This window comes from Pocillopora damicornis, chromosome 14 (genome assembly GCF_964200805.1).
Source record: "Pocillopora damicornis chromosome 14, jaPocDami1.2, whole genome shotgun sequence".
Classification (NCBI taxonomy): Eukaryota; Metazoa; Cnidaria; class Anthozoa; order Scleractinia; family Pocilloporidae; genus Pocillopora; species Pocillopora damicornis.
The window spans coordinates 4,320,963-4,345,867 of NC_142683.1; the positions used below are offsets into that span (position 1 = coordinate 4,320,963).

A 24,905-nucleotide genomic window follows, 5' to 3' on the forward strand; every position below is an offset into this window, starting at 1 on the left:
TCACCTCTCTTTCATTTCATATCCTCCTTAAGTCCAGGTATGCTGTTATATATATAATGAAGAAAAGTACCTTGAATTCAGGATCATGTAGACTTACTTGGGGAGGAATTTGTTTTCGCAAGCCCACCTGCACACTTGCATTTGCTTGCAGTTGCTCGCACTGAACATGCACCTTTCCATACGAACCTTACCCTCTCCTCCCAGCAGTCAAAAGTGACACATCGGTCCCACAATCCTTTGTTGGATACTTCAAACAAAGATGGCGGACAAATCTGTCAGTGATATCTTAGCTCTTCTTTGTAGCCATGTGAAGTTAGAAAGAGATAGAGGGCTACAAGCTTTGGAAGGGAAACTGAAAGATACTTCGAACTTTACTTCAGATATTCAACAAGTAGAGGATTTGCAAAACTCTTTGATCGAACTTGTGACATCGACGGATGGAGCCTGGGAGACACGACATGGTGGTTTGACAGGAAGCAAGACATTTATTTTGAACAATCTCGGCTCGGATGATTTTTGTGAGACCCTCAGAAAAAAAGCATTAAAATTAATGCATGATGACGAAGCGAGGGTCAGGATTGCTTCAGGTGAAATCAGAATTAAAGCTAATTTTACAGAGGTTAGGAGCACGATCGTCGCAAACCAAACAAAGAACATTGGGATTACCTCTTCCCAAATTTACCAAATTGTCCTTTTGGAAGTTCTTTGGCGCGATCAAATCTCTTCGGAATCTCTAAAGTGTCCATTGTGGCTGCAACCGATCTGTGAAAATGCATGCGTAGGCTATTGATGTAGAGAATATTTTGCCACGTATTATCCCCCCTTTAAAAGGATATGGGACAAAGCCACGATATTGATCAGCTCCCAACGTAAAATTAAATTAATAAGTAACCTCAACTTTAAAAGTTTTCTGAGTCACAAAAGACACTTTTCATTCTTGCAGACACTTAAGCAATAGATTACATAGAGACCTTTTAAATAATTTGGTTTATTTTTTTTTACGTAACGTATAACTCAGATAGTCAAAGTAGGTACATTGAAATGATATCAAAGGAAAGTTACCTGGTTGTCTCTGTTGTTCATTTATGAAATAAGTTTTGATAACGTTTTTATCTGTTTCCACTCTCTAAAATACACTTTATTGTGTTCATTTTCACAGTGCTGTGCACTGATTTCAAAACTTCATCTCCTTTTTTTTTAAAATTACAGGAGAGGTACTTGGTGCCCTTTGTTCAATGAAAGGTACAGGAGTTTTTGTGGCCTGCTGTGATGAAATCTTGAAGAATGTGGGTGAAAATTTGGAGAGAAGATTGCCTGACCCTGAAGAAGTAGCTGAAGGACTTGTGCATAAATTAACTGGTGGTGAAAAGGAGACAGGTGAAGAAAAGGTGAATAACTAAATACTTTTAACCCTTTACCCCCTAACATCAGCATGCATATTCTCCATACTGCTCTCCATACATTTCCAAAGAAGCTGACAAGGAGAATTTTTATAACAAGCAAGAGCTGCTTTAGTTGGTGATCATCTCCTTTATTCTTATGACTTTCATGTTTGACTCAGGGATGATATGGTAAGGAGAAATTAGATGCTAGTCACTCTTAGGGGCCAAAGGGTTAAAATAGCGATGTTTATTTGAAAATAGAAAAGAAACTTCCAACTTTTTTTGTTCAACAACTAAGAGCAATAACATTTAGTCTTTATGTTACTCAAATCACTAGTAGTATTCTTGTCTCAGCTCTTTTTTCATACAATATTATTTGGATTTTTCAGTACAAAAAAACAGATGCTGCACAGATATTTCATGATACTGCTGGATGGAAACATTTGGAGACAAGCATGAGGTTTGTCACATGCTATCAACTTCAGTTTTATTAACAAAAATATAGTAACTGCCTATAGGGCTTTGTTTGTGTTTGTGATATTTAGACAGGCTGGCCCAGTTCAGCTCAGAGCTGGTTTAAATGGGAGCTTGTGTAAGCAATGACAAGGTCAGAGCACAACACTGGGGACTATGTTCCCTACTCTTTACGAGAAGTATGTGGGTTTTTAACCCTTTAACTCCCAAGATCTTGATGGTAATTCTCCCCTCAAGCTGTTACACATTTCCCTGTAAATTAGTTATGTGAATTTGGTGTTAGATCAAGATAACAACTTCTACTTGATAAGTTTGAGTATTCTCATAAGCTGTTTGCTGGATGATGTGAGGATTTTATAACAAGAAGTTTCATGTTAATCACTTCTCGGAGTTAAAGGGTTAATGTCCTCTGCTAACCAGTACAGAGGAGAGACAGGAGACAGGGCCTACAGCTTATCTTCTTATTAAGGCAAAGGCAGTGCATTCTCCTCAGTCATTTTAAGACCCTTGATCTTGCGTGTTAGTCTGGCCTGGAAATTGAGCCCTTGACCTCCCTTATGCCAGTCCTGCGCTACATAATGTAAGCTAACCAAGTGCGGTAAACAGAAGAAAGGTGGCTGAGATACTTTATGTTTTAGGTGTCTTCAATCAGTGATAGAAGGATGTGGAAGAGCCTTTAATGAATACATCACTCAGAACCTTCTAGATCTGATATTTCAAGCATTAAACCATACAAACAGATTTGTGAGAGAGACAGGTTATCAACTCTGTGCATCACTTGTTAGCCTGGGAAGAAAGCAAGGTAGGAATCCTTTTGGATTAATTCTCAATCAGTTTTTCTTTATCTTTCTAGTAACATAGCTATAGTTTTCATGCAAGATCATTTCTCCTGTTGTAAAACAGTTGGGAAGGGGGGAGTCCTGATCCTGTTTAAAGTGCAAATGATGAGTGAATTTTTCTAACATTTGCGCATAAAACAGGATCATTGCAAACTAAACAAAGAATATTTGGATTACCCCTATCCAAATTTACCAAATTGTCCTTTCCAAAGTTCTTTGGTACAATCAGATCTCTTTGGAATCTTAAAAGTGTCCATTGTGGCTGCAAGTTATCTTTGAAAATGCATGTGTAGGCTATTGATTTAGAGAATGTTTTGTCATGTATGACCCCCCCCCCCTTCTCAATCATTTTTTCTTTATCTTTCTAATAACGCAACTATAGTTTTTATGTAAGATCATTTCTCCTGTTGTAAAGCATAGGCCTTGAGAGGGTAGCAAAGTGGGGGGGGGGGGAGGGGGGGTTCCTGATCCTGTTTTATGTGCAAATGTTAGAAAAATTGACTCATCATGTGCACTTTAAACAGTACTTCACATGTCAAATTTATAGGGGAAAACATCAAATCTCTCCTTACCTTGCCTTTCTGTAAAATACTGTATTAATTTGAGGTTAATCAGGTATCACATTTAGCCCTTTAACTCCCATGAGTGACCAAAACAGAATTTCTCCTTACAATATCAATACAATATCGACTAGATAAGTAATGAGAATAGAGAAAAATATCAATTTGGTGATAATTAGTTGATCCAATACAAAATTCTCTGAACTAACATTATAAGAATTTTATGATTGACAGTAAGAAGAATTACAAATTTGATATGAGGTTTATTGGGTGAGACCTGTCAATTTATTTTCTCTCCCTATTCATAAGTATATAATGCAGCAGTGTTCTTTGTTTAGTTCTTGAGTTATACAATTCAAAATATGCACTTTTTTGCAGATGAGTCGTCTGAAGGTATGGAGTCTGTCATGATAGATGTTAAAGAAAATGCAATACTCAAACATGGAGATCAGTTTTCAGATTACCTGAAAAAAGGATTATCTGACAACTGGAGCCAAGTATGTTGACAGATTACTTGTGCAACACATAGATTTTAATTTTAATAATATCCCTTTTCAGGATATTGATGTAGTTCAGATTTTTACTTACATTGGTTGAAATTTCAATCACTAGTTAAGGTGTTCTCTTTTTCATCCTTTGTCCCAGATTGTAATAATCTGGAAGAAAATTTTCAAAGAAAATTTAAGGGGAAGATTATTTTTGCTTTTCAAGGAAAGATAACAAAAAAAAACATTAAGAACCATAGTTCATTAGATAAATGCTGTATGCTGAAAGCTCCTCAGTTCCATAGTTAGAATGGTGTTATTTATCCAAAATTTCTTAGGAATTCTCCTTACTGTTTGCCATACAATTCTCATGATGTTAGTTCAGAGAGTTTGGTATTGGGTCAACTTATCCCCTAATTGATATTTTTTGATATTCTTATGACTTGTCTGCTTGATGCTGTGATGGTAATGTGACTTGTTGTTGATGTTGTATGAAATAAAACGACCACTTAATACATTGTTTGGTTTTCACTTTACTTTGCTGCATAATTTCCTGAGACTGTTGTGTTTAAATACTGGTCATACTTTATACTTCATAACATCTGTTTTCATTTGAAATATAGGTTAGGTTAGCAGCCTCTGTAGCCATGCGGCAGTTCTTTCAGACTCTGCCCAGTAAAGAATCAAGAGAGAGGTTCTTCCCCAAGGTGCTACCAGCCATGTGTCTGAACAGGTTAGACCATACAGTATAATTTCTGGAATAATTCCTGATTTGAATCAATTGATTCTTCATCGAGCAAATTATTGTTTCTGAAAAAATACAATGCTGATGAAGTTGAATGCAATATAAAATGAAAAGTTAACTTTTACCTTAACACATCTTAACATTTCAATTTTAAATCTATTGACATCAGGATTGTAAATAAATATTCCCAATTATGTAGCTGAATTGAAATCACTTTTTTTAAAAGGTATTATGTGGCAGAAGGTGTTAGAATATACTCCCAGCAAAGCTGGAAGATGATAGTTGGAACAGAAGGGAAACATTTGGTGGAAAAATACATCACAGAGACAGTGAGTAAAAAGGATTTTATTTTGAATTAAGAAACATTTATGTAGGGAAGTTGTAAAAAGGTTAATGTGTTCATTATTTTCATCCTTTGACCCCATTAGAGTGACTAGCATCTAATTTCTTCACACAGTTTCACCCCTGAATCATATATTAAGATTATGAGAATAAAGGAAATGATCTCAACTGAAGAAGCTCTCAATTGTTTAACAAATTCTCCTTGTCAAAACCTTAGGAAATGTATAGAGAACATTATGGAGAATATGCATACTGATGTTGGGGTGTAAATGGTTAAGAAAAAGGCAACATTTTTATGTTTAAAGACATCAGACTGAGTGTTGTTGATAGCAACAGTTGAAATTAATACAAAGTGCAAAGTTGAGTTTATAATGTTAACACAATCTTAATATAATAAAAAGCAGAAAGGTGTGAGAACTGGAAAATTTCTCATGTTTGGGACATTGTTTTGATACAGCTAAATTCTCACAAATGGGCAAATAAAAAATGTGTGGTCACCAGTTAGGAGAAAAACATTTCAGATCTGAGAGTGAAAGTGTTAAATAAATGCTGATATGATGCTTGATATATTATTATCGTCACTTAGGTTGAATTTTATATAAGTCAAACCAAGGCAGACAACCATGCTGTCAGAGAGGCAGCTTGTGCCTGCATAGCTGAACTTGGGACTAAGGTTGGTTTACAAACCCTCCAAACAATTACATGTAAATTCTGTAATTATTCTGGTTGTATGCTGGACTTTCAGTTATTGATCTTAATAGATAACTGAAGATAATTTCCTAAAAAAAAAGTTTCCTTTGTCCATTTAATTTCTACTAGGTTAGCCAAGACAGTTTAAGGTCACATGTGTCAGAACTTCTTCAGGCTTTGGTGTTTTGTTTCAAAGATGACAGTTGGCCTGTTAGGGATGGTAAGTTTTGTGCTTTGTTGTGTTGATGCAGGCCAGGAGTGAGGCAATGTATTGATTTGAGAGGAAGTTTTTGAGTGTAATTTTGATGGCTGTGAGTGATCTTCGAATTTTGAATTTTGAATTTTTGAAATCCATATGATAGGACATGACTAATTTATCTTTATAATTGTGACTAAGTATACAAGGGTGTGAATGCTGTTGTTTCTAGGGATTATAATTACCTCTTTTAAATCTGTTTTTTTCAAGTCATTCAATTGAAGTTTTTGAATTTTGATTTTAACAAACTATGCACTCAGCATATTTTTGTCTTAAATTTACCATTTGACACACAGTAACTGATCACAGTTTAAATAACAGTTCATAATGACATTGCTTCTTCTTCAGCTGCTTGTGTGGCCTGTGGAAATTTTGTGCTGTGTTTTCCTCAGGAGTGCAGGTTGGTGGAATGATTTGTTATTTTGAAATCCTGTTTCTGCTCACAAGAGACTGCAGCTCTGCCCCCTGTTAAGCTGTCAATTCTCTCTTTCTTAACTGGTTAAATTTTACTGTAATTCATATGAAAGAATTTGATGTTATTTTATGGTAAGGTTACACCCTCCAGCTGATAAGTTTGTTTGTTCTTGAGTCTTATTAATAATGATAGTATGACTGGGTGGAGTCCAGGAGTGATTAGCAAAATCAGATAACCACAAAGTGAGAGTCCAATTTGTCAGTGGCGAGCATGATTACAAACAGAATTGGACGACAAGAAGTCCTGTTACCAATTAATCAAAACTGCAACATTATTTGAGGAAGAAACTAGACATTTGTTATAAGTTTTTATAAGAAAACAACTGTTAACTTGACAAAATGCATGACAACGGCTAGCACACACATGATGCTTTCTGTCCATGTACACAGGCATGACGTGTCAACTGTCCTATTACATTGTCCAATCATAAGCATAGACTGTCCTATTGGTGCTCAAATTGGGCTGGTGATAACCAATCATGTTTTAGAATTTTATTATAGTTTTGATTAACTGGAAAATTGTAGAAACTCTCAAAACCAAAATAGGTAAGGTTGTTGTGGCACACATGCATTTGCCATAGAGTGACCAGTATCTAATTTCTCCTTTCAATGTCACCCATGAATCAAACATTAAGGTCATGAGAATAAAGGAAATGATAATTAACTGAGGAACCTCTTGATTGTTAAATAAATTCTCCTTGCTAGCACATTAGGAAATGTAGAGAGAACAGTATGGAGAATATGCATACTGATGTTAGGGTGTAAATTAAGGGTTAAGAATTAAAATGCCTCACCTGAAACATAACGTTTTCCTTTTTTTCTTCTTTTTTTTTTTTTTAAGTTCCAGCATGGATGAACTGTATCCTTTATTTTTTGAGAATCTGTCAGACAGCATTCCTTCAGTAAGGCAAGGTGCAGCAGTGTCACTTAGCAATGTTGTTAAAGCTTACGGTAGGTACCTTCACTTGTCATTAGTTCTCACATGTGGTTTTCTCTGGGTTATGTAAAGTACTTTTTAAGAAATGGTATGGGATGTTAATTTTTTAGAGGGACTGTTGAGGGGAAAGATGATTGACAGTTTCGTAATGTTACTCTTTATCAATTCAATTTGTGACTATTTTAATTTGCCATGGCAAAATAAATATTTGACAAAATTTTCAGCAAATGTTGCTAAGAACTTGAATGGGTGACATTTTAATTGTTTGGTGTCTATATCCTAAAAATAGAGTGACATGAACATGTGTTTGGATGTATTTAAAGGTTTGAAAATGAACTCTGTGAAACATAATTATATTGCAGAACAAGTACAGTGATCGTTTTGTAGACTATCAAATATAAAATTAGTTGCTTTATTTGCAGGAGAAACTGCACTGAATATAGTTATTAAGAGAGTGACTGAAGGTCTACAAGGAATTGAGAAGCAGGAAGCCACCACAGAAAAGTAAAAATTCATTTCCATCTTACATTTGATCAATTATAGTGCAAATTTTCATCAATTGAAAGTAAAACTTTTAGTAGCTAGTTTAGTTCCCTAGATATTTTTTATAACTTTCTGTTATTACTTGCTGTTTTCTTTATTGTCTTTTTCATGGATATTCTTTTTTCTGACATCTCTCTTCCCCAGGAAAGTCTCCAATTGTAGCTGTCATTACTAAAAATATTTTCTAAGTGTAGAAGGAGGCACTGGCAAAATTAAGAGTAGGAGATGATAACCCTTTAACTCCCATGAGTGACCAAGACAGAATTTCTCCTTATCATATCAATGCAATATCAACCAGATAAGTAATGAGAATTAAGAAAAATATCAATTTGAGGATAATTAGTTGATCCAATTTCAAATTCTCTGAACCAACATTATGAGAATTGTATGGTTTACAGTAAGGAGAATTATAAATTTGATCTGGGAGTTAAAGGGTTTAATAATGATATCAATGTTTCACTCTTTTTTTAAGGTATACAGGAGTAGAGAAGGGTCCAGCCACATTTGGAGTCATAAAAAGACTGAGAGACAATGATATGGAACTACATACAAACAGACAGGTACCGGTATTTGCAAAAAAAAATTATTGTTAATGCAGTGTTGAATTTTGTGTGAGATTAAAACATGTATCAGACTGTGCAATTTGGACAGAGTACTATTGTTTTTGTTGTCACACACTATGATACTAAATTGTGAACTTGTTATATTGAGATATCATAAAGTGTATAGATTAAGTATTTTTTGGTGTTTAGATGTATTCCTGTGGGTCTCTTGCTCCTAAAATGAGAAGAGGAGGTGGATGTGCAGATCATCTTTTCAGAAGACCTGCTGAGCCATGGGAAAGGGCTGATGGGTGAGTTTAAATTTATTAATATGACTTTTAGTGCAAGAAGGTTAAATGATTTATCAGATCATGGATATTAAAAGATTAATTTTTTTTCAGTCCTAATTCCAGATGGGTTTGTTTAAAGAGCCATAAATGACACCAACTTTGAGTTAAAACAAAGGGGATTTTGGTTATTTTCCCAATTGGATCTAAATCTGAAACCTTTTGATTTGGATACTAGCTTACTGTTCACTGTAGCAATGTTCTTTACCACAATGATTGAAACAACAATTGTGAAGGTGTCTTCAGAGGTTAAGTTGGCAAACAGAGACCAACCTTTTACTAATCCTGAATTGGATTTGCACAAATTAAAATGACTTTGGAGGTTATGAGTATTAAAAGGTAAGCTGATAATTGAGAACTCTTTTCCTCCCTCTCCTAGTTGCATGGATCTTGTTGCTGAGCTTTCAACTAATCCCAAGGCTCATAAAGAAGTGATCACCTTAATGCCACTTATAGCAGAGGCAGCCCACTATAAACATTATACTCAGCATCTACATCTACTGGAAACTGTGTGCACACAGGTAAACCAACTTGGAAACATTATAATGTAATTCTCAGGCAAAATAAGTTATAAACAAAATTATCCATTTTTTTAAAATTTTTGTTTAATTGTATTTAAATTTTGACCATATTTTTTTCCAGCTACCAGTTATAGCCAAAAGAATAGGAAAGAATCAATTCAAAAGACATTTTGAGCTTTTTATCGACTCAATCTTTTACAGTCTGGTAAGAACTGCTATTAGTTTTGTTCTCAAGTAGTTCCTACATAGTGGCCCTTTGATTGGTGCTCTTGAATCTGGATCATGACATCTTGTAAAAGTTAGCTGTATTTCCTATATTTGCATCTTACTGAAAAAGTATGGCATTTAAAGATTCTTTGTACATGTGAAACTTAGGATTACCCTGTAAGCTAAACTCCAAAGGTCTCATGAATCATTTATGACCTTTGTTACATTTTGTTCTTAATCAAAACCATAACAAAATTCTCAAACTGATTGGTTATCACTAGTGTGATTTGGACAGTGTTGTAGGACAGTGTTGTAGGACAGTGTTGTAGGACAGTGTTGTAGGACAGTGTTGTAGGACAGTGTTGTAGGACAGTGTTGTAGGACAGTGTTGTAGGACAGTGTTGTAGGACAGTGTTGTAGGACAGTGTTGTAGGACAGTGTTGTAGGACAGTGTTGTAGGACAGTGTAATAAGACAGTGTAATAAGTGTAATAGGACAGTTAAAGGGACATTTAACACATCATGCCTGTGTAAGCATTTTGCTGAGGTAACTGTTTTTGTCTTTTTTATGAAAACATGTAACAAAATTAATACTTGGTTTCTTTCTCAAATTTTGCCATAGTCTTATTAATTGGTAAGAGGACTTTGTGTTGTCCCATTTGGTCTGTAATCAGACTCGTTATTAACAAATCGGACTCCTGCTTCGAGGTTGTCCGATTTTGTAGATCACTCATATGATTACAGACCGAATTGGACAACACAGACCACTCTGTCCTATTACCATTATTAGCCTTTTTGGAATACTTGTCATAAAAATTATCCTCACATCTGGTTTTATACGCATTTCTCTGGCAGAAAAGTGACAATGCACTAACATCCACAGCAGCTTCTGAATGCCTTTCTCAGTTAAGCTCATTGCTGGGTCCTTCAATACTTAGAGGACGGATAGAAATGCACAACCCCAGGTAAAAGAGCTTGCTTTGTCACCTTGACCCTTTAACTCCCAGAAGTGATCAACATATAAGTTCTTCCCATAATATCCATACATTATCCAGCACACAGGTTGAGAGAATATTCAAACTCATCAGGTACAAGATATTACCTTGATCAAACACCTAATTCTCATAACCAATTTACATGGAAATGTGTATCAGCTAGAGGGGAGAATTAATAATCAGATCAGGGAGTGAAAGTAAATTCCTCCATATTGTTCTTCATACATTTTCTATGGTTCTGATAAAGAGAGCTGGTTTAACAGTCAAAATATTTTTTGGATGAAAATAATTTATTGTATTTTCCCTAGCCTTAATGTTTTATTCAGGGTTGATACTGTAAGGTGCAATTAAATTCTAGTCACCAAGATTAAAGGTTAAAAAATGAGGGAGGCATAAGCAAAACATGATAAAAACTTAGACCTTGATGTTCAAAGTGAAAGTTGGGGGATGCAAACTGTTGTCTGTTTTGGTGCTGTTGCCAGGAATCCATCATGTGACAGTGACCTTGCAAGAAATAAATAAATAAAAAAGACTATTGATTTAAGAGAATAAGTAGTAGCCTGAGTAACATGTGCATGGTGAGAATGCAAGCAATGCGAATGAGTGAGCAAATATTGCATGATTGACTTTTTGCTTGCTTGTGCGGGTTTACGTCACTCGCTGGCATTCAAATGTTATGCCTGTGATGCAGGCTAGAGAGTTAGACATAGATAGTGGTGTGTTGTAATAATTGTAAAAACATACTCAAGTGACAGTATTGCTAGAATATTAATTCAGTACTATGCGATTTGTTGACTACCACTTGCTTTACTCAGTGTAATATTCCTGGCCATTTCACTGATTATCTGTCTTCCTTGCATTTTCCCCCAGTTATCTTGATCTTTTGCCGCCAACTCCACCAGGACATGTGTGATTTACAAGGCTGGATCCAGCACACAACAATTCTTTTTGTTTCCAGGCTCCTTGCAATGCTTTTGCTGTGAATAAAGGAAGGGAAAAAGACAATAATTATTACCTCTGAATCATCAGATTATTATTCTTTTCCATCACATTAATATGGGAAAGAGAAAATGGTTCTCCATATTTCAGTAGGCTTGGTTGATTGACTTAGATAGTTACATCAATACCAAAGAGTCTATAAAAGAATCTGGTGTTGTTGCCTTAACTCTTAAATTCTTATCATCAGTATGCATATTCTCCACACATTTCCAAAGGTGCTGACATGGAGAATTTGTTTAACAGATTTGTTCTTTATTTGGTGATCATTTTGTTTATTCTCCTTTTTGTGTGTGATTGAGGGATGATATTGTAAGGAGAAAATTAGATGCTGGTCACGCTTAATGGTCAAAGGGTTATAGATTGTTCAAATATCAGACTGATTATTTTATGTACCAGGTTTAACAGTGATAATATCAGGCTGATGTATTGCATGCAAGAATAAAATAATTCCATACAATAATATATTTTTATTCTCTGTTCAAGAGGGTCATTTCTTTCTCCTGCCAAGGACTGCATCTTTTTCATCTTTCTTTCCTAAAATGACCAGTTTTCAAGAGAAGTGATTTTAGATAACTCCATGTTTGATTTCAGTGCTTGACACCCTGTTCTCGTTTTCAACAACAAACTGATAGGGTTGTTATGACCTCTTTGTTTGATTCAGGGGTGATACTGTGGTGAGAAATAAAATACTTGTCGTTCTTTGGATCAAAGAGAAATAAAATATATTTTATTGTGAGAAATAAAATACTTGTCGTTCTTTGGATCAAGGTTACTTCCCACCTACAGAAGCAGAAAAAAATTTTTTTCTTTTTTTTTAAATGAGTTAAAGGCAGACATTTTGCGAACGTTTCCAAAGAACGAATTAAAATCTCGAAAATTGTCCGAGTTATTCAGAAAAACGTATTTCAAATAAAAGTTTGAAATAAATCAGGAAGGTGTCATAATCTTGTAAATGGTGAATCTCCGGGGGGAATTTTGAGTGGGTAACAGCTTAAAAGGTGACAGAGTGAACCCTTAACGTACTAGAATTTTTTTCTTCTCATATTTTTTCTGTGGGGAACCCATTTTTGACTAGCTTTAATCTGTTGGCATGTTCTTCGCCCGCTAGCTCACTTTAGGGATAGCTGAGGATAATTTCCATGTATTAGCGCCTGCAAATATTAATATACACCCACGATCTGCGATTGGCCGGCAAAATTATCGTTTCCAGTTCTCTTTTACTGTTGAAAATTCAACATGGCGGCGGAATCGTTGTTGTTCTTTTGTGTACTCCAGTTATATTTAGCCGGGTTTTTTTCGTTATCACATGATCTGATCCTTGAATATGACGAGATGATACGACATATTCCACTAGAACCATCGCATATCTTAAAAAGACGCTCTGTGGACCAGCCACTGCGAATTTCGCTGGACTTTCTCAACATCAGCAATTTAGAAAATCCCAGCATGGTGAAGGATATTTTACAACAAGCGCAAAGCTATTTTAGTAGAACGTTGAAAGTTCGAAAGACAACGACGAATATTCGTCTTCAAAGGAGTTGTCCTAACCAGCTTTTTTTCTCTAAAAACGCCAATGGAAGTGGACCAGGGAGGGTCAGATTTTGTCAAGAATCATGCAATTCTTCTCGAATATTATGCGGACCAATTGAAATTCCAGAACACGATTTGGATCAGTGTAGGGTTTGTGACAAGAATGGCCGGAACTGTCGTAACGACACAAGACCTGAATTCACTGCTGGAGAAGGACACAAGGACGCAGATTTTATTCTTTATGTTACAGCAGTTACTCATGGGAACTGTGTAAAAAGCTCAACGACTTTAGCCTATGGTTCGGCTTGCCAACAAGAAAGCGGACTGGATAGACCTGTAGCAGGATTTATCAACATATGTCCCAAAAGGGTGACTGCAAGTGAACTGAGAAGCAGCTACAGTGAGGTGAGAGAGAGCTCGTCAAAGGTTGCGATTTTGAATTTTCCCTTTCTAGAATGGCATCTTATAAAATTTAAAACACCAAATTTTGAATTTCATAGTTTTTAGGGAGTTTATGCCATCACCAAGGTAAATACCTTTAAAGCAATTTTCAATTGGGTGTCAACTGTCATTTGTCTCTACTTTAACTTTGCTCTGTGATTGGTTGAGAAAACTTGCTACACCCTCTCAACAATCAAATGGAATCCTATAGATGTAAATTTTAAAAAAAAGTCTGACTTGTCTTTGACATTTCCCTGTATTTCGAGCAGTTTGTTTGTTTCCATTTTAAGTTCTCATAGGCCAGTGATAATGTAAACCTTTTTTTCTGATTGGATTATTTTTTTTTAACGATATTAAATTTGGTTGCAGTTTGTACCATAGTCTACTCTCTGACCATCATGCTCCAGAATTATTTTAACTAAATGTAATCGTGCCAAATGTAGCCATGAGTTACTGTAAAAACTTGCGTATAAGCCACACTTGTGTATAAGCTGCATCCCCAACTCTCAAGCATGATTTTCGAAAAAAAAAAAAAACTCCAGAAAAGCACTCTTGTTAAAAAAAGTTGGTTGTTTGTTTGCAGATGTTCACAATAAACTTAATGAAATCTAATGTTGTGTATTTGCAGTGACATTAATACATTAATAAGTTACTCAACTCTGAAAAAACTCTTTTTAAAGCTTTTTTAAATCGATTTCCTTATTTGCTGCGACTGACAACAGTTGTCTTCATTGCTAAAGCCCACAGCTCAAATAAAATTGGAATTTGAATGAAATTAAAGTGCAGAAGAACGATGCAAAACGTTTGCATGGCAACCATGTGGGAAGTCTGGACAGTAGAGACAAATAATGGTCTTGTTTATAGGCCCAACCCACAATTTTTGGCTCAAAACTTAAGCAAAAAGGTGCGGCTTATACACAAGTGTTACAGTTTGTTTTCCAGCTGCAGTCTTTAGTTTTTGATCCCCTGATAATAAAAGAAAACTTTATTCTTTAGGTTTTGGCAACTGTCAAACATGAAATATTCCATGCTCTTGGATTTGCACCATCATTGTATGCATTTTTCCGCAATCAAAGTGGTGAGCCGCTGACTGCTCGTCGCTCTAATGGACTTCCAAAAGAGTATGATGATGTCCTAAAACACTACAAGTGGAGTGAACAGGTCAGGCTTTTGGCACATTACATTGAAGAGTTTCTACTTTTCTAGACTTAGGGATCATGTTTATCTACTTAACTTACAATGTAGTATATGGTTTGAACCCAGGGGTAATGTGATCATGTAGCTTGTGATGGATTGTGGTCAGTAGTGGTGACTGATGTTTTGACAACCTGAGCTGAAGTGATCATTAGAATAAAGTTAAGAGATGTTAGTTAAGCGCGATGAGTGTGGTTTGGGTAAACTGATTGTGCAGTTAAGTTGTGATGTTACCGGCTATAAGACTCAAGTGGCATGAGTTGGTTGTGTTTAGTCAGTTTCAATCCATGGGTAATGTTTGGTGGTTTGTTGTAAATTTCATAACAATAAAGTCATCACTATGTTGCTGGCAACTGTTGACTCCTATTGAGGGGAGTCTGTTGACTATTGTTTAAATTGGTGATATGTAACACACCCCAATCAAATCCAGCTGACAGGATTCAGCTGCACAATCAAAGTTTTACAATAGTTATTTTGGGTTGAGTGAGTGAGACAGATAGGGCTGGAACTTGGAAATAATTTCACCATTACTGACCCCTCCCCACCCACTGCTACAGCTGTTTGTCTTATCTACAGCCTTAGTAATTGTGTTATTGTCTAACCCACACATTATGTGCATGTAAAGTTTTTATTTCTTTCCTTAATCCAATATTGGACTTAAATTTCTCATTCTATTTATTTAAGACAGTATTATTGTCTCCCTAAATCCTTACAGTGCATCTTACTCACAAGTCAAAAGATGATCAGCAACAAAAACAAGTGGACACTGTGCAAACCCTTTTTTAGTATTTGTACATCGCTGACTTGTTTTGTCACTGATTTTTAGCTCCACAATGGATATTAACATTGTAACTGTTAACACAAATAAAATCAATACTGATTTTTAAATCATGAAACCAACAATAAAAACATTCATTCATTAATTTTTAAATTTTTAACTACAAAAAAATTTAAACAGAATAAGAGAGATGGTAAGTTTTGTGCTCAGTAAAAAAATAGAGAAAGATGTTTTTCTTCATGTCACAAGTATAGGACAAAGAAAAAAATCTGAGTCTTCATGAGGAATCAAACCTCAGACCTTCAGATTCTGTGCTCTGATGCTCAAACACTGAGCCACTGAGACTCTATGCTGAGTGTGACCTATGACAAAGTTCATATTACATGTGTCCTGCATACTGCTGGAATCATCAATGTTGATAGCATCATGTCTGTTTTCTCTACCAAAAGACATTTTTCTTAAAATTACTCTAACTCTGACAACTCAGGTTGGAGATGGGTGCTATAAGCAGTCTCCCCAAAGCTAGGGCTGATCATGTGACTGAGCGATCAAGACTGAATTTCCCCTTACAATATTGACACAACGTCAAGTAGAGGAGTGATGGGAGTAAACAAAAAAATCATTAGGGGATTATTAGTTGATCCAATAAAAAATTCTCCAAACTAACATCATAAGAACTGTATGGCAGACAGTAAGGAGAATTACTAATGAGATCTTGATCTTGCACTATGTCAATAGTCTTGGAAGGTGGTTGTCATAAATGTAGGTGTTACATGGTAATGTTTTCCCAGAGTGAAGGGGTTAAACAGCTAATTTTGAGTTTCATAGTTTTTAGGGAATTTTTGCCATCACAAAGATAAATACCCTTTAGAGGAATTTTCAGTCGAGTGTTAAATGTAATTTGATTTTACTTTTATTACGGTAACTTAGCTCTGTGATTATTCCAGAAAACTTGCCTCACCCTCTCAACAATGAAATGGAATATTAAAATCAATTTAGGTTGAATTTCCTTCCAGACTGTCAGGATGGTAACGAGAAACGACTGGTTAACAAGGTCTGGTACAATGCAACACAATGTTTATATGATGGTCACACCGAGGGTGAAAGAAGAAGCGCAGAGGCATTTTAATTGCTCGACTTTAGAAGGAGCTGAGCTTGAAAACCAAGGAGGTGAAGGTACAGCATTAGCCCATTGGGAAAAGCGCTTGTTTGAAAACGAAGCCATGACGGGTGTTTTTACACAGAATACCGTGTTTAGTCGAGTGACTCTGGCGTTAATGGAAGATACCGGCTGGTACCTTGTCAACTATGAAATGGCCGATCCTTTACGCTGGGGAAGGAACTTGGGTTGTTTGTTTACTAAAAACAGCTGCGCTGCTTGGATGAAAGCTCAGAAAACTGCTGGAAAGTCTATAGCTCCATTCTGTTCTAAAATCAAGAAACAGGGTGACTCACGGACTGGATGCTCCCTCGACAGAACATCTGTTGCCTCATGTAACTTAGTAGAATATGAACAAAATCTTCCTACTGAATTTCAGAATTTTTTGCCCGGTTTTATTCCGGGATTTTCCGAATCAGAAGACAGATATGGTGGGGCGGTACTTTTAGCTGATTTTTGTCCATTTTATCAAAGTTTTACATGGACACAGAAAGGAGAAGAGGTCAGAACATCTTCTTGTATATCACAACACAACGCTTTACCGTATGACCTGAATTATGCACTGGAATTCTACGGCAATAAATCACGGTGCTTTGAACATCGAACAAAGTGGATGAAAGAGAAATGTGGTACACGGTACACGGCTGTGAATCATGGAAGTGGATGCTATAAATTTCATTGTGAATCTGATGCACTGAGGGTCGAAATCGCTGGTGGCTTTAAATATCCATGTTTCCATGAAGGCCAGGTTTTGGACATTTCTGTGCAAGTCGACAGTTGGAGCTTTCAAGGAACCCTTGTTTGTCCATCATGCGAAGAAGTTTGTTCTGACAGTGGATTTATTTGCCCGGCAGAATTAAAACCTGCTCCAAAGAATTCACAACCAGTATCCAAAACATCACCAGTGACTTGTTCTGAATGTTCCATAGTAATACGACAGGTCTTACATACCCAGTTGCTTTTGATAATTGTGTACACGGTTTTTAGGTATGTTCTTGAAGCTTAGTTTTTTTTCTTGGATTTTTTTGGATTTGCTCCATTTTAGAGAAAAACATTTCCACTCTGACGGCTTTCATTTTTCAAATTTTGAGTTGTAACTGTTGTTAACCGTGAAACCGTTGGCTTTATACCACTGATTCAATTGACTTTCCGTCATCAACGATTCATTCCTCTAATCCTGTAATGTGATTGGCCACTTTTATTTACTGCACAAACTAATCGCACTGGCCAGTCAGATAAAAGGACGATGTAGTAAGGAGCCAATCAGAACCCACGATAAAAATAAGCAAACCGCCAGAAGCGCGGGAAAACACCAGCGACCAAGTTACGATTGGTTGTAGTTTTACATTCACAGGAACTATTCTAGAAGGTTGCGTCACTTTTAAACTCCAATTACAGAGCAAACTAGAAAAAACACCTTTGCAAGTTCCACTGAGTGACACTACAATGGTCGCACCGTAAGGGTCTGAAAGAGATAGGGCAAAAACAGTTTTCCGATAGTGGTACAGGCCACAACGACGTACGCGCGTAGAAATTAATTACATGTACCATTCACTTATGCCAGTAGCTTTTTTTGTACTGTTAAAGTGTATCTCAGCTTAATATAGTATAGGAGTAATTTATTCCTCAAAAAGGAAACTAGGAACATATCATTTACTACCCTTTAATTTTAGAATTATCAGATTATTTTGAATATCACGTTCTGAGTTACTTTTGCAAGCAAGAATTTTTATAAGCGTAATTTATTCTTCGGAATAATTATTTTAAATTGGCAAATACTGGATGAATTGTATTGCAATGTTTATAGCAAATTATTTAAAATTTTATTATTTTACTTGAATCCACGAGCCCCTTTGTTTTATTTGCGCATGAGCCTGCAAGCTCGAAAAGTGCTCCACATGAAAAAATAAGTAAATGAATACTGTTAAATAAAAATTCGATCAACAAAGCCAATTATGCTCTTGCTGTTGAGATAGGAAGGTTTGGGTGGCTGTGATGAGTCACTAAGGACCTTAAGCAAACCACGACGGCGACGGAAACGAGGACGTGGAAAAACAAAAGATCTAATTGATAGAACAATAGCTCAGCACGTGTATTCTAAAACTTTGTACATTTCTTAGCCGTCCTATGCAAAACAACAACGTGAAATTACCACAATTTGCGTCGCCTGCGAACCGAAACCGCGACGGCAAATTATTTTAATTTCCATTTAGAACTCAACGCTTCTATTAAACGTTTTGCTGAAGTTGAGTTGTGGTGCTGTATGGGACGGTAAACAAATGCAGCTATTTTTGAAATTCTAATTAAAGGTAGAAATTCATTTTTCAATCGAAGTCTTCCTCGGCGTTGCCGTCCTGACTGCTTTAGGTCTCTAATGAGTAACTGAAAGGAGAATTCATTGTGTAATCTCAACATTTCATAGCAATAGAGACGATAATGATAATGAAAATGATGACAATGAAATGATGTTTGATGATGGAAATGAGTATAATGCTATAAATAATAATAATAATAATGATATTAATGACAATAATAATAATGATAATGATGCTAATATTTCCAAGTAATAGTAATTTCAATCAATAACGATAATAGTAAACAATGATGTTGCACTAATGCTCAAAGTACAAGCGCTTTGCAATCACAAAATATAAACTACTAAACTATACAAAGTTTCGTAAAGATTTTTTCAAAAAAAACGATCTTTGTTTCACAACATATACAAGCGTTTGCTTTTCCCTGACATCAAAGCGATTTATTCCTGAGACCAGTGATACAAAAACGTCCGGAACCAGAAATTGATAGGGCAGGTTGACACGAATAAAAAGAAACGAAGAAAAATTTTCCGAGTAGGGGAGATCGTTTCCTTGTTGCGCAGAAGGGCCTTAAACAGACGGACGTTTGGATTCAAGTACAGCAGCACAGCCGAGAGGAGAACGGGTTGGACTCTCAACCCAGAGGTCCCGGGTTCGAGTCTCGACACCGTCAGCTGGATTAGTTACTCGTTATTACAGCTCAACCCCTGGAACGCGTTTGTAAATGGCAAACTGGTTTGCCTCTTGATTTGTTGGTGTTCTACATCATGTTACATTTGATCTGTATTACTAATATACAATTCTTAGCGTGTTTATAATCATCGGACAACTGTGAAAACCAGTGGGTCACCAGAAATTTTGACATCCTCGGAAGTCATTTTTATTTAATCTTTTCTCAACACGTTTTTAGTTGGAGGGAAAGTTCACGGGGTACCTGGGTAAAAAAAACATCAAAATTAATTAAACATGTGTTATCATCCTTATCACATCTAAGACTTCAATTAATGCAGTTTTATCCTTTAAGCCAATTGTGAATGATTCGCTTATCTGCCCGAGTAACCTCTCATCGACTCTTATCAGTTGCCTGCGCAGACGATTGTCAGTAACAGTCGTGGAACTCTTGCCTTTCAACCTTTAAAGCTTTAAGATTGACAAGCACCTAATTTCTCCAGACACTATTATAGCGGAATCACTCGTTACAGTCTTGAGAATAAAGGAAATTATCGCTTCAAGTAGTTTAGACGCTCGGTATTGTTTATCAAATCCGCCATGTCAATACAATAGGATAGGGAACAGTATGGAGAAAAGATCCCATCGTGTTTTCACAAAAGCTGCAATCTGACTGGCTCTGCAACTCGCTGTTTATTCCGTGATAGATAGTGAGTATTAGTTAAGAGCCTAAGAGTGTGCGCTGTAAACAAGATATTTTTAAAAAAAAAACTGAGTCTATGGTTTTTGTTTTTTTTTCATGTCGAACGACTAATAGATTTATACTAAAACGATTAGATCATTCATTCACGATCTCTTTCGTGATAGTCGCGCTCACCAACCCTCACGCGATAGAAATCCGGCGATCAAGCTAGCTGTTGGTTGGAATTCAATGAACTGTCCTAGGTGAGTCAGTATGCATTAACATTACGTGTCTTTTCTTGGTAATGCTGTGACACCTGAATGAAAATCGCAAAAACTTGAGAAATTCCCATCACAATTTACAGTCATTTGGAATTGGCACCGCAAAAAAAAATTTCCCCAAGGAACAAGCAAAATTGCGAATTTGCGAAAGTAAAAAAGAAAAAAAGGAAAAAAAATCCCCAAACTTTCATGCTACATTGTTACTCGATTAGAGCAGAGTAAGCTGATTAATATGAAGTGCCTGGTAAAACAGAATTTCAACGGGTGCAGCCATTGAACGCACAACTGTTTGGCCTTATTTACCGCCTTTTGGGGGGGAGGGGTGGCGGCGGAGAGGGAGATCATTCGTCGCCAACAGAATGTAAAAGGGAGACTAAAACTGACTGCCGATGAAGGAGGGGGGGGGGGGTGGGGGGATCATAAGAATATTACAGAGCCTTATGGGGGATCGGGTAAATTGTATCGTGACGCAACCAAATCCATTCGACTCCTTCCCGGTCCCCACCCACCAGGCGATAAATAATGAGCAGCCTTTAGGGATCCCTCCTTGCGATTGATGTAAGTCATGTCATGGCGGAAAATGAAGAGTAGTTAAACATACTTTTCTTGTGGTACTTTAGTCAAATCGCTTGAATTGCCGTCTACCAATTTTTTTTGTGGGAAAATTTTATTCTGAAATTTTTAAACTCAAATTTTATTAAATAGATCTATGAAAAATCACCCGTTATAACTTGTAGCATGTTGGGTGAATATTTTTGACTATCGGCACACTTCGCCATTTGAACTTTCAGCAAAAAGAGTCAACATATACTCTTGTGAAAATTCAGTTAACCAACTCAATGTACAACAAATCTCAATTTGATAGGGTTCCATGTGTCCCGTGTCAGATGAAATGGTAACTTCTCGTCCGGATCAAATAGCTTTGCATGACCAAAACACTTGGGCGATAAACGCATTTAAAGATTATATTAACACGGATAATTTACGGTCTAATTGAGACGCACGATATTTTGTAATTGAGCTTTTATTTACGTTATGAAGCATTTTAGATTCCAAAACATTGAATAGTTTATAGCGTAAGTTTGCTCTGAGTAAGGTAAAGTAAACTTGCCGTTTCGCTTCAGATTAAGGTGGGGACTAGGGACGAGACTGCGAGATGCAGCAGGTTGTTAGAACTGGGATAACATAAGAGGTTCTCGCCTAAGTAGTGTCTAAGAAGGATTTAGACAACCAGGTTCTAGAAAAGGTGAATAACCATCCATAGTCGCATTCAGGAAATACCTAAAATTGGTCAGGGTTTGGGTTATCTAACAATTATTCTTAACTGAATTAAATTACGAATTCGTACATAGTTTAGACAATTAAGCAGTCTCAAGTATTTGATTATCTAGCCGTTGATATTTTTTTCAACCTGAGGCTTTAAGAAAAAAATGTTAATTTTGCTCTGATCTTTATGTTTTTAATGAGAGGAAACGTATAGACGAGAGACGTCCATGTCTTGGCTGCACAGAATGAGTTTTAAATAATGTTCTAGAATATATGTGGTTGTAATATATTAGAGGTAAATCACGAAACTTCAATTAAATGAAGATTTAGCTTCTGGTCTTAAATTTCTTGGGAAATTTTAAATCAGTCAACTTGACAGTTCTTTTGCGTTGATTGAGGCCTAGGAAAGTCTTTGTTCTGTTAGGATCTTCATCAGTTTTTCGACGCATCAATTGATCATTTATAATCACACAGGGTTATTTAGAGGTCTCAAGTGAGGTCGAAGCCCGAATAAATAGCATTTTGTAGCATAAGGCATTTAATTCATAGAAAAATTTGCTTGTTAAAACTGTAGAAGTAGTTGGATCTACAGTGACTGACCTTATAAATTTGAATCAGTCCAGCTAGCAGTTTGACGTAATTAGATTCAGTTCTATTCAAGCAAGGTAATGATTTGCATTCGTTCATTTACTTACTAACTCAATTATATATTTGTATGTTTGTATGTCAGCTATCACTCTTCAGTGGATTTTAAACAAGGTTAGATGATATGGAAACAAGTGAAAACAAAGAAAAAAAGACAGTTTATTAAAAAAGAAATGCGAACATGCGAATGAGACTGAATCTTAACCGAATGTTAATGGCCTTAGAATCTATCTAGGCTGACGCATACTGATAATAGGTTTTACCCATGACATTCCCGGTCTTGAAAAGTTGACACTTGTGACAACACGACAATGAGCATTTAATTAGATTGAAACGGCGCCTTACTGATTGGGAGTGATAAAAACAGCCTTTTCGCGAACTTCTCTTAAAAAATCCTCCAACGATGGTTTACATTTCTCTGGCGCGCGAGGAAAAATGCGTTCAGAATTTGACGAGGATTTCGATAACTCTTGAGCGGCCAATAAACAACAAGCAAATTGCTCCTACGAGGAAGAAACGTTCGAGATGTCAGCTTTCCAAATTAGCCACGGTCATGTATCGTGTATCTGCCTTGATCAACTTATCATGGTTGTTAATAAACAAAGTCCCGCGACTAAGCACAACAATTTTTCCACAGGCTAATAAATTTTCTCGTTTTCTTTTGATAACAGTACAGTCGCTTTATGTGTTGTGGAAGCCTCTTCTGATTTAAAAATAATTGATATTTGTGATAGGAAGCTGCTTGAGTGGGAGTGGGTATATATCTCGTAACCGGAAGAGTCAAGATGTTGGAAATAGTCTCACGATGAACTAATTAGCCTTTAATGATCTCATATTTTCGTTTATTTCTCCTCCTATTTTATTCTGATCATAATACTATGTTAATATTTTCGATGAATTTAGATGCTTCTCAATAGTTTCTCTAATAGTTCGTTCGTTTGTTTGTTTGTTTGTTTTTTTTTTTGGTCAACACTTATTACCCATAATTCCCCTGTGCCTTCTTAAGCCATTACGTCAGTGGTATGCTAGGCTTGGCTTTCCCACAATGCCATTGGCATTGATCTACCAAATTTCCGATTTTCTTCTAAAGCATATGAGGCATTGTTTTTGCGTAGAATCATCGATCGAAGATTGGTCAAAGCTGCGGACTTTAGCCGGTCTATGAGATCTCTTAAAAGCCAGTATTTCCAAACGAAGACTAGCCTTCAGGAAATTGGACCGACGGTATAACACTTAAAGGATTTTGGGTCGTCACGACTGTGAGACTTCACCATGTCCATAGAACACAGAAGCGGTGTATAATCGAGTGAGAATATGCGGTAGTCTGTACGCCCAACTACATCACTTGCTAATTGCTGGAAGCGAGGACAATAGAACTAATCATGGCAGCAGCGAGCGAAGCACCAGCCGAAGAAAGACTAAAACAATTAGAGAATGTATTCTCTTACGGTGGAAAAGAGAAAGGGTCTTTTAGCACTGAGACCTTACTAGACATTTTACTGTTGTTGTACGACGAGTGTTGTAATTCTACCCTTCGTAGAGACAAAAATATCAGTGAATTTATTGAGAATGGTAAGTGGAGAATCAGCATTGAAACGTAAAGCTGAGCTTGTGATTTATGACAGCCGAGTTATTCTAACTGCGATAGTTGCCTGCGAGCTTGGTGGTTGATGTATGTGTTGTTATGTGTTCATTGCAGTGAAGCCGATAGCGACGAAGATTAAAACTCTTCGTTTGCGCCGAGAAGATTTCGATCCCCTTACCTTGATTGGTAAAGGAGCATTTGGAGAAGTAAGATTCCTTAATTTTTGTGGGAAGTAAAGTTTTTCGCCCAAGCTTATATTATTCTCTTCAGCACAAGACGTGAACTTTCCTATCGAACTTTCCTTTATAGGTGACTGTGGTTCGCATGAAATCCAATGACAGAATATACGCTATGAAGACTTTAAACAAATGGGAAATGTTGAAAAGAGCCGAGGTGAGTAGCTCATTCATCTATTCAGTGAAGTATTGTTTAGTCTTTTGGGTTAATTTTGACCCGACGATTGGCTCCGCTTCGGTCTTGTGGAAATTAAATGAGTTGAAACTGCATGTCTGAGAAGTGTACATTCTTATTTTGACACTCTAGCGATCCACATTCGTTTGCTAAGCGACTTTACAATTGATCAAATGTTGATTTTTGACAAAATTCAGCATTCGTATCTGTTTGTGATACACGGTAATTCTTAATCCTTTATCGAATGAATAGAAGTGCAGGAGTCTCTAATTGGAGCACTCTGTGGTATTCGCACAGTTTCGGTTTGCATTCGTAATGCGCACCGGTGCGAATTTAAATAACCACGTTATGCCAAAATTATTTACTTTCACAAGGATTCCCTATGGTCAGAATATATATCAGTGTTTGCTTTGTAAGATTTTCTGTAGCGAGGAGAGTCGATATTTCCTACTCACAGCTGCCTTTATTTGATTTCATGCTTAGTTTCGATGCTCCATTAGTTTTGAGTAGGAAATTCTTGTGCTCTGAATCGTGAAGCACAGCTTTTGTGTATATTCATGTAAATGTATGACTATGTTTAGATAAAAAAGAGAGTTAGTTTCATATAGATCA

The 24,905-nt window shown here is 36.4% G+C and overlaps 3 protein-coding genes across 12 annotated transcripts in view; all 3 read left to right on the top strand.

The window, feature by feature from the left end:
- Positions 1 to 6: 6 nt before the first annotated feature.
- On the top strand, positions 7 to 11,797 carry LOC113676071 (uncharacterized). Of its 2 annotated transcripts, XM_089193428.1 has the most exons (18): positions 7 to 587; positions 1,210 to 1,388; positions 1,772 to 1,842; positions 2,495 to 2,658; positions 3,634 to 3,752; positions 4,364 to 4,473; positions 4,712 to 4,814; positions 5,414 to 5,500; positions 5,647 to 5,737; positions 6,122 to 6,173; positions 7,089 to 7,198; positions 7,607 to 7,688; positions 8,200 to 8,287; positions 8,480 to 8,580; positions 8,996 to 9,137; positions 9,259 to 9,342; positions 10,199 to 10,308; positions 11,209 to 11,797. In XM_089193428.1, exons 1-18 carry the CDS (start codon positions 260 to 262, stop codon positions 11,249 to 11,251), a joined length of 2,064 nt encoding a protein of 687 aa, XP_089049554.1. In that variant the 5' UTR covers positions 7 to 259; the 3' UTR covers positions 11,252 to 11,797. The 2 variants fall into 2 exon arrangements, with proteins under 2 accessions (XP_089049554.1, XP_089049555.1); XM_089193429.1 differs by lacking the exon at positions 10,199 to 10,308 and having other exon boundaries at positions 243 to 587.
- A 581-nt stretch (positions 11,798 to 12,378) lies between these two features.
- Positions 12,379 to 18,390, top strand: LOC113676069 (leishmanolysin-like peptidase). The gene is made up of 3 exons (XM_027192690.2): positions 12,379 to 13,272; positions 14,305 to 14,469; positions 16,297 to 18,390. Exons 1-3 carry the CDS (start codon positions 12,574 to 12,576, stop codon positions 17,443 to 17,445), a joined length of 2,013 nt encoding a protein of 670 aa, XP_027048491.2. The 5' UTR covers positions 12,379 to 12,573; the 3' UTR covers positions 17,446 to 18,390.
- A 4,949-nt stretch (positions 18,391 to 23,339) lies between these two features.
- Positions 23,340 to 24,905, top strand: part of LOC113676079 (serine/threonine-protein kinase MRCK beta) — a 36,183-nt gene continuing 34,617 nt past the window's right edge. For 8 of the 9 annotated variants that reach the window (XM_089193432.1, XM_089193436.1, XM_089193434.1 and 5 more), the window contains exons 1-3: positions 23,340 to 23,869; positions 23,997 to 24,088; positions 24,192 to 24,275. In XM_089193432.1, the coding sequence (XP_089049558.1) occupies positions 23,680 to 23,869; positions 23,997 to 24,088; positions 24,192 to 24,275 (366 nt within the window). In that variant the 5' untranslated portion in view covers positions 23,340 to 23,679. The remainder of the gene's footprint in view (positions 23,870 to 23,996; positions 24,089 to 24,191; positions 24,276 to 24,905) is intronic. The other variant, XM_089193440.1, reaches the window with a different exon arrangement.

Excerpts from the sequence above, each read along its gene's own strand:
- LOC113676071 (XM_089193428.1), top strand. The coding sequence starts at position 260 with ATGGCGGACAAATCTGTCAGTGATATCTTAGCTCTTCTTTGTAGCCAT. Across the intron at positions 5,501-5,646 it reads TAGCTGAACTTGGGACTAAG|GTTAGCCAAGACAGTTTAAG; the intron begins GTTGGTTTACAA and ends AATTTCTACTAG. Across the intron at positions 9,343-10,198 it reads ACTCAATCTTTTACAGTCTG|AAAAGTGACAATGCACTAAC; the intron begins GTAAGAACTGCT and ends TTTCTCTGGCAG.
- LOC113676069 (XM_027192690.2), top strand. The coding sequence starts at position 12,574 with ATGGCGGCGGAATCGTTGTTGTTCTTTTGTGTACTCCAGTTATATTTA. Across the intron at positions 13,273-14,304 it reads TGAGAAGCAGCTACAGTGAG|GTTTTGGCAACTGTCAAACA; the intron begins GTGAGAGAGAGC and ends TTTATTCTTTAG. Across the intron at positions 14,470-16,296 it reads ACTACAAGTGGAGTGAACAG|ACTGTCAGGATGGTAACGAG; the intron begins GTCAGGCTTTTG and ends ATTTCCTTCCAG.